The sequence below is a fragment of the Seriola aureovittata genome, chromosome 14 (genome assembly GCF_021018895.1).
Source record: "Seriola aureovittata isolate HTS-2021-v1 ecotype China chromosome 14, ASM2101889v1, whole genome shotgun sequence".
Lineage (NCBI taxonomy): Eukaryota > Metazoa > Chordata > Actinopteri > Carangiformes > Carangidae > Seriola > Seriola aureovittata.
Genome location: NC_079377.1, coordinates 13,946,580 through 13,966,118, shown reverse-complemented (window position 1 = coordinate 13,966,118; position 19,539 = coordinate 13,946,580). Strand labels below are relative to the sequence as shown.

At 41.0% G+C, this 19,539-nt stretch overlaps 1 protein-coding gene across 1 annotated transcript; it reads right to left on the bottom strand.

Annotated features, from left to right (window-relative positions):
• Nucleotides 1–80: 80 nt before the first annotated feature.
• Nucleotides 81–19,523, bottom strand: myofl (myoferlin like). The gene is made up of 53 exons (XM_056396110.1): nucleotides 19,111–19,523; nucleotides 18,613–18,668; nucleotides 18,376–18,467; nucleotides 15,037–15,145; nucleotides 14,703–14,799; nucleotides 14,252–14,424; nucleotides 13,748–13,876; nucleotides 13,276–13,338; nucleotides 13,106–13,156; nucleotides 12,911–12,941; nucleotides 12,689–12,804; nucleotides 12,360–12,486; nucleotides 12,156–12,259; nucleotides 12,001–12,069; nucleotides 11,866–11,909; nucleotides 11,696–11,778; nucleotides 11,410–11,534; nucleotides 11,167–11,280; nucleotides 10,676–10,853; nucleotides 10,117–10,241; nucleotides 9,898–10,007; nucleotides 9,535–9,727; nucleotides 9,293–9,448; nucleotides 9,078–9,209; nucleotides 8,790–8,953; nucleotides 8,180–8,294; nucleotides 7,740–7,842; nucleotides 7,507–7,646; nucleotides 7,250–7,414; nucleotides 6,874–6,961; nucleotides 6,578–6,655; nucleotides 6,260–6,441; nucleotides 5,986–6,144; nucleotides 5,795–5,896; nucleotides 5,419–5,580; nucleotides 5,152–5,317; nucleotides 4,988–5,058; nucleotides 4,878–4,892; nucleotides 4,694–4,792; nucleotides 4,207–4,335; nucleotides 3,325–3,480; nucleotides 3,090–3,181; nucleotides 2,794–2,964; nucleotides 2,468–2,616; nucleotides 2,147–2,286; nucleotides 1,956–2,044; nucleotides 1,776–1,871; nucleotides 1,536–1,677; nucleotides 1,318–1,417; nucleotides 992–1,185; nucleotides 799–908; nucleotides 562–709; nucleotides 81–397 (listed from the first exon to the last, which is right to left on the bottom strand). Exons 1-53 carry the CDS (start codon nucleotides 19,196–19,198, stop codon nucleotides 359–361), a joined length of 6,129 nt encoding a protein of 2,042 aa, XP_056252085.1. The 5' UTR covers nucleotides 19,199–19,523; the 3' UTR covers nucleotides 81–358.
• Nucleotides 19,524–19,539: the final 16 nt, after the last annotated feature.

Genomic DNA, 19,539 nt, shown 5'->3' with positions numbered 1-19,539 from the left:
ACTATTTAATGTTGGTGAATTAATGTTGAACAGAATATTTTTTAATGTTCTCACTTATAATAAAATATAACAAAATACAATCAATTTCTATATGTAAAACTTGATTAATATCAGATTCTTGACACTTTTTTGTTGTTTTCTAAATTTGATAACAGAGATTGTTTGCTATACAAGAGATACAATAATACTGAGGATACATAAAAACATACATCTTTGATTATGTGAGGGGAAAATGATCAATATCAGTCTGCAATGGCATCAGCAGTTACAGTTAGTGCATATTTCTGAGGAACAGTAAACAGTGAAGAGTAGTGAAGATTCTGCTGCAGGAAGGCAGACAGCTTCTCCGCAAAGTTCCTTAGGAGAAAGGCTTCACAATCTTCATTGAGATGTAATTCTGCAGATAGAAGACATTGCAGAATTAGAATAGCTATTTAAAAATAAGAATGAATATTGATAGTATTTAAGACAAAATACCACCGTTATGATGAATAAAACAAATTTTAGGCAGTTTCAGCAAAAATCAAATAAATATACTATCAGCAAATTGAGTGATCTTACAGGTAGGGAGTAGAAAAGGATCCCGAGGAACAAGATCACCAGCAGAAGAAGAATCACTCCAATGAAAATCCATCTGAATCTGCGCCAAACTATGAACTTCATGGTCTTGCAAGGGTTTGTAAACCAGAAGAACGACGTGTCAGGGCGACTAAAGAGAAGAAACAAACAGCAATGTTCACATAATGTAGATCCATGTAAACTAATTCATAGTCTTGTTTTAGAGAGTTATATTCTTACTTGGGTGGGTCCAGTTTGGGATTCATGTTGGGCTCATCTCTGCCTTTCCCAGCAGGTCTCTCCTCCATCTCCTTCTCCTCCACTATTTCCAAGGTCATCTCCACTTTCCCCTGTGAAATTTTGAAACACATTCTTAAACAGAAACCAGGAAAAAAAAACTTAACTAAGGATTGTCTCACAGATATAAACTTACACCAATCACATGTTTCCCATCCTGCTCGATGACACAAGGCCACCAGCCTCGTACAGACTTCTGGGAGAAGAGTGAGTTGGGTTGTGGTTTTTTGGAGGAGGCAGAGCCTGCCATCCCGGGCAACATCTTCAGGCTGCACTTCTCGGGGGTCTTAGCAGGAGGGATCAGACTGAGTAGGTCTAGTTCAACTGAACCTGTGACAGAAGTATGGATAGAAAATTAGTATGTGTCTTTCTGGTGCATAGATACAGTAGCTTCATATCTTTCAAGCCTTTCACTTTGTTTGGTCATTGCATAAAATGTACTTAATAACAAAGCTGCTTTACCTAAGTAGTCATCCAGGGAGAATTTGTCATTGTCCCATATCTGGATGATCAATTTAGGAGGAATCCTAAATTCAGTTTTGTCGAGATTCCAAAAATGTTCCTATGAAAAGACAGACACTTAATTTATATCATTACTTGCCATCATACCATCACAATGAAAATGATATGGTTATGAACAACCACTTGATGCTTTGTTCCTGATCCATGATCTCACTCACTTTCCTCGAGATGACACACAGCTGCTCTGCAGGCAGATATTCGAAGTCAAAGATGAACCTCCAGTTGAAATTTCCATCACCATCCAAGGATCTGTAGTGGACATCAGTCTTCTGCTTGTCCTCCTCCATTCCTGGCATCCATCTAGGAGATGTGGTAATGTTTTATTCAGATTAGCTACTTGTGATTTGTGTGTGTGTACCAATACATGGTAGAGAAAACTGGTAGGAGACGTTTAGTACCCTTTAACATAGATGTCACTCATGTTTTCTCCAGTGATGCTTGTTTCATCCAGAATGACATCGGTTGTGTTCCAAATGATGGCCCGCAAGAAGTACCTGTTTCAAATATACTGTTATATTTCATCCCTCAGAGCATTATATTCAATATTATTATTTATTATCATATTAAGACTTTCTTACTTCTTGGCTTTGCGTGGGGTGATATCACATGGAGGCCCTGGCAAACCGAGGCTCTTGGGGAAAATGTCTACCCACATTTGAATCTGTCCCTGCATTTGGTGGAAAGATTTCACAGAGCAGTGAGTAAGTACTCAACTACTTGTAATTCTAATAATGAAAAATTAACACAGTGTTATTGCTATTGTTTTAACCTGGGACAGGTTGGGTTGGTGGGAGCTACACAGGGTTCTGGTCTCCACATGCTCTGGTACTAAGCCATGGTCTCTGAGGACATGCAGGGCCAGCCTCTCTCTGGCCGGGCCCATGTGTGGATGGATCACAGTGTTTGCCTCTGCAAAAGGTGTGGTATATCACAAAAGATTGATGCTTGCTAATATTAAAGATTCAAAACAGCCAAAATGCTCATTGCTAATTGTTTAAAATACTAGCTGATAAACTAGTAAAAAAAAGACATAACCAGTGAGATTATAGATGCAATAATTCTACAAATAATACATAGGAACAAGTAGTACCAAAATCTTGCAGGTTGTATAGTTTTCCTGAGAAAGTCAGTGAGCTGCCATCTCCCTCTATGTGTGGGGGAGGAACACCCCTCACTTTGGCCACATTCTGGAAGATCTGAGAAGGCTTCAGCTGGTCTCTCCACTGATTGATCCCTGACCTGCAAGAACATGGTACCAACGGAGCCTTGTCCATCTCAATTGACCTTAATCACAACGTGCAGGCAGTGCTACACAGGTTTGGCTTTAAGAAACTAAAACAAATCAAAGGATAATGTGAATAGGTTGTTGGGTGTATCACCATGCTGCAGATGTGTTCACATCCAGCAGATACTTACACACAGTAAGTCTGTGGCAGGCCACAGCAGGACCTGAAACGAGACAGGAGTCTGTTCTCCAAATCGATGACTGTCTCACCCACTTTTTCATCTCTGCTCAGTAAATCATAGTCATACACAGCAATCTTCAGGTCCTTGTCTTGAGGCAGGAAGCAGGACAGCTCAAACACCCTGGACATAAATGGAAGACATTATATCATGTATGTGTTCTTTTTTTTATTTATGTTCCAACGCAAGCTAAAAATTGGTCATCATCATTTGAACAATTGAAAAATTAACAAAAATCGCCGTCTCACCTGCCAAATTCTGGATTAAGGGTGTTTGGTTTGTAGTTATCTCTGTCATCCAATGTTTTCCTCCCCAACGCAATCTTAACGTATGGGTCACACTGAAATGACAATGCAAAAAATATTAATTTAGCTTCAATAGCTTCAAGTATCAAGGACATACAGTAGTTGAAACTTAAATCTGGAGAGGGGTTTGTTATTAAACCAGGGTGGTTGACCAGTTGTAGCTTCATATAAAACTCACCATGCCATTTGTGTCCTTAGGCTGCAGGTCAATACAACGGACAACATATATTCTGACCAGGCACTCCTGAGGTCCGCTCTCAGGAAGCTCTCTGAACTGGCGAGGTGGAGCTGGCACCCCTGGGTCGTCAGGCAGCGGGTAAATCTTGAATGATCCCTGTATACCAGTAAAAAGGACAGTGGTACTATATATATAACATGAGTCATATAACACCTCTTTTTTTGAGGTAGGAATGGCTCCAGACTTAAAGCCATCACATTCTCACATCCCATGATAAAATCGCCATGCCCCCTACTGTAAGTGATTCTAAATATCCATTTACTAATATTGTGCCTACATGAAAACATTAAAATGCAACTTTATTACCCACTCAAAGTAGGAAAATCACATTATTCAAAACTTGACTTGTAGAGACAAACATAAATCAAATTGTTGTTCTTGTTACAATACAAAGAATGATCCAGATAATCCAAGTGAATTGCAGTGTAAAATGAACTGAATTAAAGATTAAGGGGAGGATGAAAGCTCTGGATTTCACCTCCAGAAGTACAATATACTGTAGCAAACTATTCCTTCAGAGATATACCAGTTTGCAAGCTACACACATTACATTGTCCATATACTGTTCAACAAAATACTTGCTGAGGTGTCGCTTCCCTCAACCAATATCTCAAGGTCTAAATCCTGTACTATTTTGCAGCTGCCAAATTACAGTCATCAATTGAGTTCAATTGAAATTCATAAATTATCCACCAGAGGGCAGACAAAGGCTGGGAAAAGTAGCTGTGCAAGAGCAAAAGCAGTCATTATTCACATTGCATATGTCAGGCATAAGGACGGGCTGACCGACAGTGACACTTCCGCAAAATGTAGCTTCATTACCTTGAACTCTCCCACCACTGAGGGATCCTCCTCCTCATCTTCAGTCTTTCCGCGCTGAAGTTTAAAAGTGCTGCAGAAATCAGTGAGTCCCTGGAACTGTGGAACCTCCTCTAGTTCACAGTTATATACCTGAAAAGCACATAACACCATAATATAGACACACCAAGGGAATTTACAAATTACATCTATTGGACTTGTGCATTATGTGTTACACGAAACAAAAACAATCTAACTACATTTCACACCTCAGTTGTTTTCACAGAACTCCAACATTTGTCTCACTGTTTTTCACTTAGGAACTAATCCTCCCTCTAATGAAAATCTTCTTTTTGTTTTGGATATATACTGCTGCAAACTCTTATGTCCAAAAAAGGGCAAGGATTATTTGGTCACAACCACAAAGTCACAAGGCTCGTAAAATCAGCACAAACTCAAGCACAGATTAAATCAGGTTGTGTTTTCACGGTGTGCAGTGACTTATTCTTACCTGTAATGTGTCGTATCCCTTTTTCAAGTAAGGCCCACACTTCTCCTGTTCTCCAACAGAGGCGTAGAACTTACTCCACCAGTCCACTGCCTCCTCCTCCTACACAATGGAAAACAATGATGAACTTAGTGCTTTTAGAGATGCTGTCTATCAGTAAACTGCTATTGAAAAGAGGAAATCTCACCATTTCTGTTTTAAGCTGCAAAATGGGAAGCAAACAAAGAATATTTATTTTCAAAAAAACAGTAGATGTAAAAATCTTGCTGCACTTTGCTGCACTGCAGTTTTCTTTACCTCAGTTTTCACAATGGGTCTCTCCTCGATTTCGATGACAACATCTCTTTGAGCAGCAGCTATCATTGCCACTGCAAAGTTAATGGAAAAGGATCAAATAAATCCCTGCTGTGTTTAACTGAGTCTCTATGTATGTGCAACAGTCCATGCAACTGTGTAAATACCTCTAGCAGACATGCAGACGTCATTGTTAATGCGATACGGGTCACAGCGGAACTTGTCCAGGCAGTCGATGGTGCACTGACCCACTACAGGTTTCCTTCCAAAGGGCCGGTGGTCGATTACTTTCAGCACAATGGGAGGGGTGTACATCTCCTCTTTGGGCAGAAGCTAGGTAAGAAAGACGAGAATCCACATCATTAAATCTACACATTTACAGGTGCCTAAATATTTGGAACAGGACATGCTCTAGAGCGTTTTATGGTTCATACCACTTTGAGTAGCAGCACAGATCCAGGGAAGTTTGGGTTCTTTTTGAAGTTCTTGATTACAGCGGTTTGAACAATCTCACCGCCACATTCCACTATCAAACTGGGAGAGGACACTGTGGCCAACTGGTAGGTCTTCATGTTCCTCAAACCCCAAGTCAAGACCTGGTGTCAATTAAACACATAAACATATTTATATAAACTAGTATAAGAAGATCAAAGGAACAGCATGGTGGTGAGAGATAAGTGAAAGAAGGGAGTTACAGATGAGAAATTCAACCACAAGAGAAATCTAAGGGTTGGGCCTGTCTTGTCTGATCATGTAATGTGAGTCAAGGGAATTTTTTGGCAAAAGGAGCAGCATGGTTTTATTGTATACCTCGATGGCAGTGAGCTGCACTACAGGCCTGATTCCCTGGGGAACCATGTAGAGCTTCTCCCCCCGCCGAGGAGGGACCAAGGGCAGATCTCCGTCATTACCCTGTAGGGCAAAGCACAGCATCACCTCCTGCATTTGGATTCATAAAGTTGAGCTAAAGTATGTTTATTTTCTTTAAGTGTCTTCTATACCTTGTCCTTCAGAAGGAGCTCAGCAGCGAGCAGTGCCTCCCCAGCACTGCGACCCTTTTTGGTGACTGGGAACCACAGTAGCTTCGGGGTGACGGCCACACTGGGGTTCAGTTTTACCACAGGGGGGCATGTACAACGACCCATGGGCTCATCTTTACCCTAATGAATAAAGTGCAGATATTCACCGTGAACCGCTCCTGGTTTTCTAGTATACAATTCAGTATGATTCCATGAATTGACCCGAGGTTTTGGGCAGATTAAACATATTACATACCACTTGATCACTGTCGTACAGCTCCAAGACCACTTCAGGAGGGTTGCAGGCAACTGTCTGTGGGTCTCCGTAGATTTCAATGTCCTCAAAGATGAGAGTCTGATCCCATGTGGGGTTCAGAGTGGCCCTTATGACTTCTGTGGTCTTACTCACATGTAGGAATGACACATGAGCGTAGGGATCTGGAGAAGACCAGGGGTATTATTGTGACTGAAATGTCTGACATTTAATGCCAGATTTCCTTTGGCAGAATTGAACATCATGAAATTTAATTTATTCTTCAGGACTGTACTTTGTCTGTTACTGCTTTGTTTTTACCTGAGAAGCTGTCTTTGTCCATGGCACAGAGATTCCTCGCCTGATACACGTACACCCTCAGGTGATAAACATAAGACCCTGGAGGGAGATCATTTCTATCAGCACGCCACAGTATAATCTCACAGGACACAAACTATACTGCTGATTAGAGGGGCACATAATTTTCCAGGACTTGCAGACTTCATGATTCAATGTTATCTTGAATTAGGACCAGTCAGGAAGTTTAAAGAAACAACATGAAGCCTTTCATTAAGGTCTGTGACCAGGAATTGATTTTATCTGACCCGTCTACTCACGGCTAAAGTGGCAGGAAACAGTGGGTGTGTTGGCACCGAATATTTTGGCTGCATCCATTTTACTGGCCTTCTCGTCAACGTCAACACCCTGTCAATTAACAAAATGCAGGGTGAGGTGCTTGAAGGAGCACATTACAACAAACATCTGTGCAAAATGAAAATCTAATTTGAAGAGAAAGAGCTGAACTAAATCAAAACTTCCTGAGTTGCTTGCCCACACTGGACAGGAAAAGGCACATGCAGATGAATAATGAGAGGATATGACTCACATGGCATAAAGTAACTCTTGTTGCCAGGACAATGGCCTTGTTGGAGGGCATTTAAGAATACAGCTTATATTTATCAATATTACTCAGTGGAGTTAAGCAAGACTCACTAATGCCCCTTCCAGTTTGAAGATGGCAGAGGCCCCAATGCGGTCTGATGGGACCATCTTTCTCCTCCAGCAGCGGCGGCGGAACGTGTCAGAGGAGCGCTCCTTCCTGTGGAATTTCCAGCCAATCAGGGAAGAGTATTCCCAGCCTTCCCCCGGTTCTCGTCGCTTGTGGAAGAGACAAGGACAAGAAAGGAATAAGAACCTACGATCATAACATCTCTCATATCTACTCTTTTTCCCATCTACCGCTTCTTCACCTCAGTAGCAGCCACTTTATCGGACATCCTCCTCCTCGGTCTTATGAGTCTCTTCCTGCGATGGACATGGTACATTTTCTCTGCTGCAACCCAGGATTTGGGCTTATCATCAGGAGGAATGGTAACCCCATATTCCCAACCTGATGCCAAAAGACACACAGATCGTGTTGGAAACGCAATACTTCAAACATGAACATTTTGATAACATATTTCTGCTTTAGTGTTCATGTTACCTCTCTCATCTACAGCTTTGTTGCTGTCAAAGCTCCACTCATCTTCCCAGGTCCATCCAGGAGGACAATCAAACCCTCCTGGGCTCTGAGCCTTTTCTCCATTCTACACAACAAAGACACTCATTCATTTCAATATTGATTACTATTTGCTTGTTTGAGTTATTTGGAGAATCTTTCAGAAACAGTTCCCAAAGTAATGCCATAACCATTAGAAGCAGCCCTAATGGAGACTACACATCAAAACCAGACAGACACTGAGCCGTATTCACGTCAATCTAACCACAAAACAAACCATTTGTCCTGAGTACATAATAGCACAAAAGAAACTGATAACATTGGAAACAAGCATGAATAGACTGAGGCTTTTGCCCTGTTATCTTCACCCGCATTTTTCACACAGTGTCCCAAAAGGTAAATGTGTGTATGTATGCATGTTGTACCACGTCTGTGTAGGGCTCTGCAGCAGGCTTCCACTCGCCACCGGGAAAACGCGTTTCATTCTGAAAAACTTCATCCGTGAACTCTGTGTGGCCCGCGTCTGCTTCTGTTAGCAGGCTGTAGAAAACACCACCACAGCACACAGATTGGTGAGAAGCTTTGTGACTCAGACAGTAGCTATGCAGGACCATGATAAACAATTCAGGAAGACCGAGGTCGAGAGCTAAAATTATTTACATGAGTCTCAGCGGCTAATGTAAGCACTTCAGAAGTAGGTGGCACAAAGGCAGGGGGGGAAGGAGACCTCCTTTAACTAAAACACTGGCTGAAATTCTTTTACATTTCCTGTAATTGTGTTTATGATCTGGGTCCAAACTGTGGTACAAGCACTCATTAACGTTACTTCCAGTTAAGAGAGAATAGGGCTGAAAAATGAACAGGATTTTGGAGCGTGTTCAATTTTACAGTGATAACAGGATGTTTGTACTTAAAATTGTACAAGCCATGAATCACGAAGGGCTGCGTGTCTGTGTGTGTGTGTGTGTGTGTGTGTCTGTGATAAAGTTTAGAGGTTCTCAATAATACTTCTTCTTCTCAACTTCTCAAACTTACCAACGCTGGGGGTCAACAAACCAGTCTTCTTCCCATTCCCATCCACGTGGTGGCAGAAAGCGTTCCCGTTTGAGTTTCACCTTTCCAGTCACATCTGAGAATTTATGGCGACCAACCAGTCCGGTGGTTCCCCACTTTGCAAACACCTGAGCCTGATTCTCATACTGCAGAGAGAAAACATCTTTGTTTGGGAACAATATTCTACACAAAGCATAGCAAAGACCAGAAAGCTAAAATCTGAAATGTGTGTATGTATGTTTGAAAAAATTTATTGTGTAACTACTGTACCATTTCAGCATATACGCTGAAGTTCCCCTCTGAGAAGCTGTTGAACTTCTTCTCATTGGCAGAGAGACCAAACCACATGTTGACTCGCAACTGAACAGGGATCTTCACACCCTTGTTTTTGTCCATGGGGTACTGACAAATCAAAAGTTATCTTTTTAGTTAAGTGACATTTATATTATGTGTTATGTATGTATGCATGCTGATTAGTCTCGTACCTGCATGAAGATTGTCTGGGTCCTTCCACAGTGTTTGCCACAGGCCTTATCACTGAAGTTGGAGTACAGGATCTGGTTGGCTGGGACTCGGGCATAAGCCACCCGTTTCTCTCTTCTCAACATCCAGATGATCACATCTGGCATGCTGTTCTGAGGCTGATGGAGACACATAACATTTCTGTTACATAATTAAAGTTTCAGTCATATCTTTTTAACTACATAACAACCATGAAATTCCTGACCTCTTCTGCCAGCTTCTTGATTCTGTCCAACCAGTCTTCAATGTCAACAATAGTACTCTTAACATCTGTGGCCTCTTCTCTCATACGACTGGCCATCTCTTTGATACTGTCTATGGCAGCATCACGCAGGTTTTTCATTTGGAGGTCCAGTGCAGTCACGTTGGGCTCGCCCTCCAGCACTGGAAGCTGGAAACTGTCAAAACAGAGACAAAGTCAGACCACAACAGAATTCAACCCAAACCGCCACCTGTATTGCCAAATGTATTGTATTGTATGCATGTATTTACACACTACAGTTATCTAATGATAAGTTGCATTATAGCATTACTTGATGCAGCTGCACCAGTGTAGGATTTGTCTTACCTGTCAAGATCCTCAATCATGTGGTTGATGAGTTTGAGCCAAATCTCTACCAGACGTGTCTCAGACACCTTGGCTAACATGGCTGTTTTTAAAGAAGTCAGGTGGGACTCCTAAAATGAATCACAAAGACAGATAAAAGGAGATTATTGAGTCATACTATATGTGTAGATGTGCAATATTTAGGCAAACACTTTGCTAATCACTGTGACCCATTCTCACCAGTCTCTCAGCGATTGAGAGGAGAATATTGACAGAGTCCAGACGGTGGCTGATGTCTTCCCAATATGAAGTGAGAATCACTACCGGCTTGGTGTCAGCCCACGGCAGGTAATAGTAGTGATTACCTGTGGGATACAAAATAAATATACCCAGTCATTGTAAATACAAGTTCTGGGGTTAACCACATACTAAAATTTGCTGTCCATATGGTTGTTATTATCTGCAGTGTGATAAACAGTTTTAATAAAGAACTGTCCAATGTCCAGTTACAGTAGAGTTCTAATTATACTGTATATTCCACTGGTAATTGTTTTTATCTTTAACAGGGTTGATACTACATAGTGGATTTGGAGTTGCTTCATGCTCCTAAAGAAAATACGCCATTCTTAAATGTACACAATTACACAGCAGTTATTCTGTCTAATTGCTTGTGTCATTAAAAATGTAAGAGCCTAATAATCTGGTCATGGGCCATGATAAGTTAAAACACCCTAGATTATAACATGTAATAAAGTTCAGAGCAGTTTGTTGAATTCTTGTAGACTTCTTCTTTTCGTACCATCAAACACAGCAAAGCTGTACTGGGTCGTGGATGCGAGGGGCTTGCAAGTGGAGTCCAGCTTGTTACCATAGTTACCAATGCTGACCTCGAACTGAATTGGTTCACCTGGCTCTAGGATCATGCAGGCACTATGGAACACAGCGCATAGAGAGTACTTCCTCCTCCGCTGGTATTTCTGCACTCAGTTAAAAGAAGATATGGCAGTGTTAGAGGTTAAGAGAGAAATATTGTTGTTTTCTTTTCTTTCTCTATCTCAGTTAAATGTATCATGTCTCTGTTTTTGAACAAAAACCTCTTTTGTCAGTGATATTTTTCTAGGGAAATTCTGAGAACCCACGCTGTAATAACACTGGAAGAAAAAGAATGATAAAGAAATATAGAGTATGACAACCTACTGATTCAAAACCCCTTTTCCCCGGGCTCTGTATACAAATGAAATATATATGGATCCAACAGTAATTACAGTATGACTGGTGTGCATTCTATACCTGTGCCACTAGGATGTCATCACTGGTGATGTCGTCAATGTTTTTGTCTATCTTTCCGTCCAGCTGAGTGGACAACTCAACAAGGACCCTGCCCCTGTAGGCGACCCCTTCACCCTGCAACACATCCAAATGCAAAAATCTAATGTGGACGTCTACACATGCACATGTATTTGTGAAGGTTAAATATCCCGTGTCTATACTCTGCACTGAACCCTCAGCACTGAGCTGGTAGGGTAGTCTTACCTTGCCAAAGTTGAGTTCGTCGTATGGGTCAGGCAGGCCAGTGAATTCTCTTGGGCTCCCATACAGATTGACATAGCAAGGCCCAAAAGCTGGAAGAAAACCAACCTCTGATGCTGCGGTGCTGTCTGTAAAACACAGACATTCTGTTTAAAAACCGACCTGGCCTATACAACAATAAGGTGTGTGAGATAGATGTACAAACAGAAGCATAGGGTTGTGACACTTGTAATGTTACTGTAATGGAGGCGGAGGCAGGAGTTTACTTCTCAAACCATGACATGATTACCTTCAATCTCTCCACCAGAAGAAGACATTTTGCTCAGATTCAAGAACGTTGTTCCTATGGCATCATCCCTGGTTAGACGATCCCTGCCAAGAGTACATTGACATGTCAAAAATGGTTGTGATCTCTCAGTCACTTGTGCATGTGTATATGGATGAATTTTTAGCTCTTACCAGTCATACATAGTCAGCTTGACACGCTCACACATGGACGGGAACTACAGGGGCAGAAATACGTGTTAATTTGTGCTGAAGATTAAAATGTTGAATCAAGCTCATAAGATACCTCTTAATATGCTTCTTTCGCACCTTGACTTGGAGATTGACGAGTTGATTCCACTCTGGATTAGCATTTTTCTCAATGATTTTGGTGCACAGCTAAAACAGAAAATATGATTGCAAATCAACAATATTCACACAATAAGAACATTAAAATTTTTTTATTTTTATTAAAAATGAAATACCTTTTTCCCTGCAAAGCTGACTTCCAAATATGGATCCACCAAGTTTTTCCGTTCTCCATCTCCTCCAAAGACTTGTTTTACCGTATGAACAAAGGCGTCATCCACTGCAACATAAAGTAGTTCCTAAATAGGAGTTTCTTGCAGGGATTTGACTGCATTACACTCCAGGGAATGCAGAAATTTATGAACTTATAAGTCACTTACTCTGAGGCATATCCTCAGCACGGTAGACTTTAAGGCTCAGAGTAGCCCATCGCATTGTGATACCAGCTGGCACCAAGAGATTGCTTTCTATGTCATCCTGTTCCTCACTTATCTCTCTCCTCTCACGCTGCACCCAGGAGAGGAGAAGAGAAGGGAGGAGAGGAGAGGAGAGGAGAGGAGAGGAGAGAAGAGGAGAGGAGAGGAGAGGAGAGGAGAGGAGAGGAGAGGAGAGGAGAGGAGAGGAGAGTGTGTAATGTTTTTTTCAGTACTAATCTATACTGTGCGTCTAGTAAAGGGGAATTTGATGGTGACTAAGAGGTTACTCGTACCGGTGGGTCATCTCCAGTGCCAACAACTATTATGCTGACTTTCAGGTAACCTCTGGCCCCTGAGCTGGAGTCATCAGGATCACTCAGGAGGAGCCATTTCCTCATTACGGCATGACCTGGACATGGTATAATATTCAACATGTTCAAATACCTACTTATAATATATACAAACAAATCTTAATTTTTTTTTACACAGTATGCATTTCACATGGAAAGACTGACCTTGTTCATCGTAGATGTAGCCAACATCCAACTGGGTAAACAAAAAAAAAATTAACATTAGCCAGCCTGCCGGTGATAAAAGCCACATCTATGCTTGACCAGGTCTCTACTACTGAGTGATAAATCACTACATGGGAAAATCCTGGAATAAACAAAGCAGAGATAAAGACAGAAGAAGAGCTTGAATTGGCATACCTTGAACTCTCCCATTAGACTGTCAGCTCTGAGGGAGAAGGCGTCATAAACCTGTCAAGAAAATGCAGCACTACAGGTTCAGATGCAGAAATTCAGATTTTAAAAGCACGTCATGGATGATAATTAAATTTTTACAAAAGAAATTGCATTAAAAAGAATGATCTACGCACCCGAAGACTAATGCTCTCATCAAACAGCTCTGAAGGGAGCATGTTAACATTGTAGAAAAACATCTGAGGGACAGAAAAAAAAGCTATGAGTTACTGATTATTTCTGATGTCACTGGATGCACAATACAGTCTGACGTCAGACGCACTGTTATCGTGATAGTCACAAACATTATAGGACTTACAATTGCTTAAGCTGAGGTGTTTATGCTTTGGCAAAAGCTGAGAGAAGAAAAAAAATGGATATGAGGTGAATTAGATTTAGGAGAAAGCTGAGGACACTGGCTGCAAGCTCCACTATCATATCAGCGCTGCCAATGAAAGAGAGAAATATCTCAGGGGGTTATTGAAGCTGGTGGGGATTAAGTGGCAAAGAATGAAACAGACAAGCAAGGTAAAAGGCACAAGTAAGTGATCACTATTCCATTTCTACTGTAAGACAGGAAGTGTTTTTGTGTAGTGATGGACTTATTACCTCATCAAAAAACGGGTTATTTCCTCTTCTTATTCTAGTCCTGTGAGTTTGTCCGCACGCATTCACCTTAACCACTGGCTTGACGTTGTTGCCAGGTAACTGTCGAGCCTCGATAACTCGAACACGGATCTGGACATAGCAAGCAATAGTGAAACAAGCTGAACAAACAGTGAGACAATTTATATGGATCCTTTTTGAAAAGGTAGCATTAGTTCATTTGGGTTGAAGAACAACTTGTTCCATACAAGCACAAAGCTGTTCCTGTTTTCTAAAGAAAAAAATGTTGTGTATGTGTTGTTTGACCTGATGCAATAACAGAAGGGTCTTCACATGTTTGCAATTCTCTAACATGAGGTATAAATGTTATAATTCACCATCCCGGCCTTCAGTGTGTATTTACACTGGTGAAACCTGCTGTCAGTCATGGGATTAATGATAAGAATTCCTTTTGAAACTGGCACTTGTGAATATCCAGAAACAGAGTTATCAAAACTCAAACAATACCTGGAAGTCCTGAGGCTTATTGGCCAGGGCTCTGTGTCTCTTACGGCTGAGACGGATTGGCTTTTGGTTGGGTTTCCCAGGCTGGTTCGTAGAAGTGGGACCAACCGGACTTTCCCCCTGACCTCCTCCGCCGTCCATGTCCGCTTCCCCCTCATCACCCTCATCACTGCCTCCTATCATAATTATCAAAAACATTCTTAATATTCCAAATACCCATCGTACTGTTTTCTCAGCTTGTTTTGTATCCAACATAAACACCAAACACTGACCAAAAACCATGTTTGTTTCTGTTAGGGGTCACTTCAAAACTTACAAGGCTTTCCAGTAATAGTAAAGCACATCTATGATAAACAATAACGGCACCCAAGAATGTACTGCACTTAGCTGAAAGACAGTTAAAGTTTTCTGTGCATGGATCAGTGTGTTGTTGTTAGGTTAACTGTCTACTTACCAGCATCCACATGAGACATGTCTCTATCAGGCTGCTCATTCAGGTTTGGAGTAGCGTTGGCAGGTGGATCATAGCCAATAAGCAAATTAATGTTCGCCTGAAAAAAAGTATGTTTTTTTCAATTAGCATTATCATCTCTACTATATATGTTTGATACCAAATGACCTATCGTGTGATTTAGCAAATTCAGTTACTTCCTGCAGAGCTATACAAATACCAGGCATCATCATCACCACTGCTAGAGCTGAAGGTGCTTTAGCTGATCTGATTTTGCTGTCATAAAATTGCAAAAGTGTCAGTGCATGGAAGGGATAATTAGGATAATGTTATTCACCCCAATAGCCTGTTGTTTCTCGTTGATCAAGGGCACATTCTTGGATGGGAGGGATTTCACTTGACCACTGGCCAAGTCTCTCAGAGAGATTTTTGCCGAGCCAATGAACCTGAAAAGCAAACACATACATGCTCCTTGGTTCAGACAATCATAGAAAACATCAACAAATGAAACATTCCAGCTGGAGAGGAGCACTTTGTTTGAAAGGGCAGCAAGGACCAATGAAACTTAGTAAAAGGAACAATATGGAGGATGCTTCGGTTCCACAATCTGTGACAAACTTTTAAACAGTTATCATACAGAGGAATTATTATAAATGGCGGTTTCCACTTCCCAATTTCACTTCTTCACATATTATGACACACGGAGCAACGAAACCTAACCTGTTACTTCGTGTACCAAACAGAAGTGATGTAGCAACTGTGATTAATAACCCTTATGGATTGCAACACATTGGGGATTTTCTAAATCATCCCAAACCAAATAAGTACATCACACTTTAAATTCACTGATTATTTGAGGTCACAAATGGAAGCCATACGGTCCTCTTGATCCCTAATAAACATTCATTTCTAAAACTAGAATTACAACCTCACGATTGAATGTCTCTGCAGGCCAGTCACAATCTCCCCTTTTGTTCCTGAGTTACAGCATTGGATAATGGCCAGAAAAGTGTTATTTATGGTGTCACAGGAGGGCGCCTTGGTGGATCACCTGGTAGCGTGTACCACATAGGCTTAGTCCTAGCTGCAGTGGCCATGGGTTTGACCCGACCCACGGCCCTTTGCTGCATGTCATCCCCTCTCTCTCTCCTTGACCTTCCTGTCAATCTCTCACTATACTATCAAAAATAAATGCAAAAATGCCCCCCCTAAAAAATGTATGGTGTCACAGTGATGGTGACCTTTGACCTTCTGCATATAAAATGTCATCACTTCATCATTTTATGCAATTAGACAATTGTGAGAAATGTTTTCATAATTAGAGTATGAATTCTTGAGTTAAGGACAAAATTTGTTTTGTGAGGTCAGCTTGTCCTTTGACCTTTGACCACAAAACTCTAATCCGCTCATCCTTATTTGGACTCAAAAGCACTGGTGACGTTACCAAGATCAGCCCACAGCTGCTCAAATTTATTGCCAATAAAAGTCTAATGTTCACCAAAAAGGCTTTGATGCTCATGTCAGCCTACAGCTGATAGCCAAACTTCATAATTTACAGCCGAGGAACTTTTATTTATGTATATTATTAAAGTTTTTTATTAAATTCCTGTGCAGTGCATATCAAAGGTAAGACATATTGTTTACTAGCTCCATTTTTATACAAAAGGTGCAATGTAGTTGTTTTTCATTGCTTTTTCTCCTGTGCATTTGGAATCTGATAAATGCCATTGCCAAAGATTACATTGTGTACCCACAGCCTCCATTAATGTACACAAGATGTACTTTGCGTTCAAATTCTATTCCAAGAGATTAAAAAAAACAAATTTGGTACACTTTGGGCAGCCAAGTGATCAAAAAGTAGAGAACCCATGGGTCTCTCCTGACTAAGCCTTTAAAAAGCTAATTTTTGTTCTTTTATATAATGTACACTGGTACAGTAACATTCACAATGTTACAGACACTTGGCATACAATAGATTTTGCAGGTTGTTGGGGTAGTCCTCAGGCAGGCTCTGGACGGCAAGGAAGAAGAGAGAGCAAACTCCACAGTTAGACTGATGCAGAGATTAATGAATCTAGAAAATCAGACGAGTTTCCGCCTGTTAAAATTGAGCGCTTGCCAAGTGCTTGCTCAAGCACTTGCTTGCTGAAATAGCCATTGTGTAGCAGCAACAGCATCTTTCAAGAGAACAAATAGGAGACTTTACTCCATGACAAGGACCAGCTGATTTCACAGGAAAATAAAAGCGCACAAGAAAAAAACTAGGGAGATGGAAACAATTAACATGTACCACAGGCATGTGCTGGGCGCTCTGTGGCCAGCGTAAAGGAGTAAAAATATACTGTAGAACTAAGGAGATACATGAAAACAGCACAATCATATTCAGGATTATGCACAGGCACTCTCTTTCTTCTCTCTTTTGAGAGTTGTGTCATTACTTATGATTACATGGAGCTGAAAAACACTGGGTTGTGCCTTGAAAAGCAGAGTCAGCTGTGGAGGAAATCTGGAATGACAATTCACTGTTGCTGCCACTGCAAAAGCCACATGCAGGGACTAGTTTATAGAGATTAAGATTTGTATACATAACTCTCTTGTGAAACTAGAAAACAGTCTACTCTCAAATATTTGGATTTGCTCCAGTGAAGAAAAAGAAGCTGACTTTTCTCTTCAATGAAAGAGCCAGCGGATGATTTTCTTCACATACTGATATGATTTCCACTACGTACATTTCACTTTTAAACAGAGCTAATTTAGGAGTACAAAAAAACTTTTTTTTGCTATGCAGACAGAGCAGTCGATTCCACCAGCCTGAGCAGCTGTAGGTGGCTCATCTTGATGGTACCACAGACTAGATACCCCTGTTAGGCTGTCTGAGTCACAAAATGTTGTCTGCGTTTCCAGTCGAACATTTTCCCACCAGAATCAGCTTGGTGCTGTGTATAAAGTTCATTTTGCAAGGCATTACAGGCTGAACTGCTATCAGTCATCACAGATGTGCCAATGACAAGCCAGAGCAGGCTCTCTTATTCACCCAACTCAGGCGCTGCAGACAGCGATCATGGAAAAATATCGAAGTGCATGCGTGGCTGAGGGAGACACTCCTCCACCCCCACCCCCACCCCTTGTGACCTCCTCTAAATAATTTACATTATACACAAACGGTCACTAGAGTAACTTATCTACCTTCTTGCATGCACTCTAATGACTCTACATTAAGCAGAGTAATAATTAACATATATGGAAGCCTTAGATTACTGTAGAGAAAGTTAATTAAGTAATTTTTCCTTTCTTTGTAAGGCAGCATTCCTCCCGTAAGAGCTGGAGTACTTTTGTGAGGGAGACAGCCTCTTTGTTACTGACGCTGCAAGTCTTAACATGGTCATTACCTGCTCTACGTAGTAAAACATGCATGTGTGGTTTTTCAGGGGGGAGAAAGGGGAGGTTGTTATTCAGAGGTCCTCCTCCACAAAGGCAGAAGACTGGTAATGTGTCACACTGGGAGGCTGTCTGAGGGTCGTGTTATCACTCTCTCCAAAACAAAAGGAAATGTCATGAGCACACCTATGTGGCTTAGGACAACACAGATTTTTCACCAGAACATTAAATAACACAATTACAATATGACATATGCAAATGTGACAGTTTCTCTGTGGGATCCTTGTGGCACACATACTTATCTTTGCCGATTGTTTCATAGTCTTTCACTACGACGTTGATGAATGAGGAAGCATCCAAGGAAGAGCCTTTCAGATCAAATTCAAGCACCTGTAATTATAAGGAATAGACAGTTATAATCACTCACCAATATACAGCAATTTTAATTACGGTAATAGCAGCTCTCAAGTCAATAAACAAATCAACAGGGTCACACATCTCAAACATTACAGCTCACTTTAATCCCCCCACTTACTTCATTCCAAACAGGATTCAATTCATTGTCAATTGCTTTGGTTTTCTTCTTTTCATCTGTAAGCACAAAGGAAAATCATGTTTACTGATGAACTTACCACATTAAAAAAGAAAGACCTATTAAACACACAATCAAGCTTCTTCCTACGAAAAAGAAATTACTCAATAAGCATTTTACAACTTGGAACATAGGCTCACTTAATGCATGAAGGCATCTCATATATATATTTTTTAAAAACACCAAGCCTTCTGGCCCCAAAAGCAGCTGCTCTCTGGAGAATGGAGACTGAGTAATTCTGACCTTATAAGGATGCAATCTTTTGTTTATGAATCACTAGGGAATGATGCATAAACTGCTGCTACATTTAAGTGCAAAGTAATGTCCAAAACCAAAAGGATGACAGAAAATATGATAGTTTGATAGAGAAAAGACTTAACAAAGCGTACACCAGTTTTCTGAGAAAAAAAAGCCAAAGTGTTAGTCAACGGTATCTCTCACCTCTGAAGACAACAGCAGCTATTGGATCTGGATTTCCAAGTTTCTTTTTGGGGATCCCACTAGCGGACTCAACGATCACCCGCAGCATTTTGCGTCCAAAACAAGAAAAACAAGTCCAAATTTATACATATAAACAAATCATATTCCGCTGAGACACCGTAACAAAAGGAACTGAAAGTCACAGATGCGTGGAGAGCAGCGGATACCGAAAGGCAGCCTCATACATGACTCACTGGCATGAAACACACCACCCGGTCTGGGTGGGTACAAAAGACTCAAAAGTCACCTGTGCAGGATAGCCCACCGTTCTCATTACCTTTTCAAAAATACTCCATACTTACAATTAAAATTTGCTTCATATAAATGTGCAGAACTATCTATACTACTACTACTATAATCTAATCACCTTCCAGGTAAACCAGCGTCAGT

Coding starts and splice junctions, on each gene's coding strand:
- myofl (XM_056396110.1), bottom strand. CDS start 19,198: ATGCTGCGGGTGATCGTTGAGTCCGCTAGTGGGATCCCCAAAAAGAAA. Junction 6,145..6,259: donor TGTACGACAGTGATCAAGTG/GTATGTAATATG, acceptor TTTATTCATTAG/GGTAAAGATGAGCCCATGGG. Junction 2,965..3,089: donor CTTAATCCAGAATTTGGCAG/GTGAGACGGCGA, acceptor ATTTATGTCCAG/GGTGTTTGAGCTGTCCTGCT.